The sequence below is a fragment of the Orycteropus afer genome, unplaced genomic scaffold (genome assembly GCF_000298275.1).
Source record: "Orycteropus afer afer isolate SDZICR_OR568_19922 unplaced genomic scaffold, OryAfe1.0 scaffold00796, whole genome shotgun sequence".
Taxonomy (NCBI): Eukaryota; Metazoa; Chordata; class Mammalia; order Tubulidentata; family Orycteropodidae; genus Orycteropus; species Orycteropus afer.
Window position 1 is genome coordinate 584,484 of NW_006922383.1, and position 1,602 is coordinate 586,085.

Here is a 1,602-nt window from a genome sequence, read left to right on the forward strand (position 1 = left end):
AATTTCCTAACTTGTTTCCCTACTCATTTTAACTCAACTAGACAGTTGATTAAGAATACTAGCAGTAAAGTAGATTGTAAATTTGGAACATGACATCTCCGAGAAGTCCTGCCATCCATTACCAACTATACTACTAGACAAAGAACCTACCCAACACTTAGGGATTTTACTTTCAATGTTTCTGGATTTCTAGGGATTTCTGTGGAGGATGGTAACAATCATGGATTCTCTTCTTCAGATGAGTGATAAATTATAGGAAATGGACAGTTAAAGCTCCTGGTTCTACACAAAGGGGCCAATTACTTACAGCTTCTGGTTCTTCTTCAGTATCAATGGCTGCAGCCATGCAAACAGTTTCATCCTGCAGTGAAAAAAACTACATTTTAGGAAAAAAAAATTCTAAGGTGAAGCTTACTAGTAGATGTTATGCTGGTTATTTAATTTTTTTTAGGGTACACACAGAGACCACTTAAAGTGCTGGATCTATTTTATAGCCACATTTCCATCTCTCACCTCTCAAGAGTCTTCTTTATAAAGGACAATTGTATAGTGTCTGTAAAAAGTAAGTTTGTGTGGCAACTGACATACTCATTGTACCTCTTCTGCTCTGCTAGAGATCATTGGGCCAGATTGAAACACTTACCATCCCAACAGGTTAAAGTTTAACCCACTTACAGACTGTTCCCCTTTTTTTTTATGTTCCTATCATTAAGTCATTGTACATGTAACAGGTCTAGCCAGTCTCACAGGCATGGCTTCTAAACTGACACATCAAATATTAGCAATGCAGCAGAAAAGTGAATAGAATGAAATATTATCTTTGATTTTTGTTTAACAGCCAGTCTAGACAGCCAAGAGCCTACTCTATAAAGAAATAAATGCATGGAATGGATACCCAGTAAAAATGTGCTCAGGGAGTCAGAGAAATGTACTTCAGCTCTCTCCCTCATATAGATAAGAACAGATTATATGCAGCTGCTCCAGGAAGTGGTTACTTGGAGGGAAAGGGTAAGTACTGAGTCCCTCTCAAAAGAGTAAATTATTTTTGGGGGCATCTAGAAGGGAAACTTAAAACCATTTACTAGGCCTAATTTGTTTATATATTATCATATGAGCAAGCTCTTTTCTCCGCATTGGAATTCAGGCTTTATTTAGCATTGTAACATATGGATTACCACTTCTGTTTAAGTGATTCTGTAGAGCCCTAGGAAGAAAGGATTCTTTTCAGGAAGTTACATGATTAAGGAGATCAGAGGTGAAACAGCTATTGGCTCAAGTACAAGGAAACAACGAGGCTGGCAATGTAAACTCTGCCCAGCTCCTGGAAATACTACATAGCTGTTGAAACTTGAATCTCAATGCTTTTAAGGTGAGAAATAAAGAGTGAGTGCTGTTTATAAAGCATTTCCCTTATGCTTTATAAACAGCCAGAAATTCCCAATCAATCAGGCTCAAAGAGAATTCTAAGAAGTTCCAGTGTTACCACATCCTTTTCATCATGATTTATATAGCATTGGTGATTCTCTAAGGGCAAGACATACAAATTCCATCTTAAAATAGGATAGTTCCATATATTATAGATTAACTGGGGTTAGGATCAAA

The 1,602-nt window shown here is 37.0% G+C and overlaps 1 protein-coding gene across 1 annotated transcript in view; it reads right to left on the reverse strand.

Annotated features, from left to right (window-relative positions):
• KIF4A (kinesin family member 4A) overlaps window positions 1-1,602 on the reverse strand; it is a 326,710-nt gene that overhangs the window by 129,583 nt on the left and 195,525 nt on the right. The window contains exon 14 of the mRNA XM_007957784.2: window positions 308-361. Coding sequence (XP_007955975.1) covers window positions 308-361 — 54 coding nt within the window. The remainder of the gene's footprint in view (window positions 1-307; window positions 362-1,602) is intronic.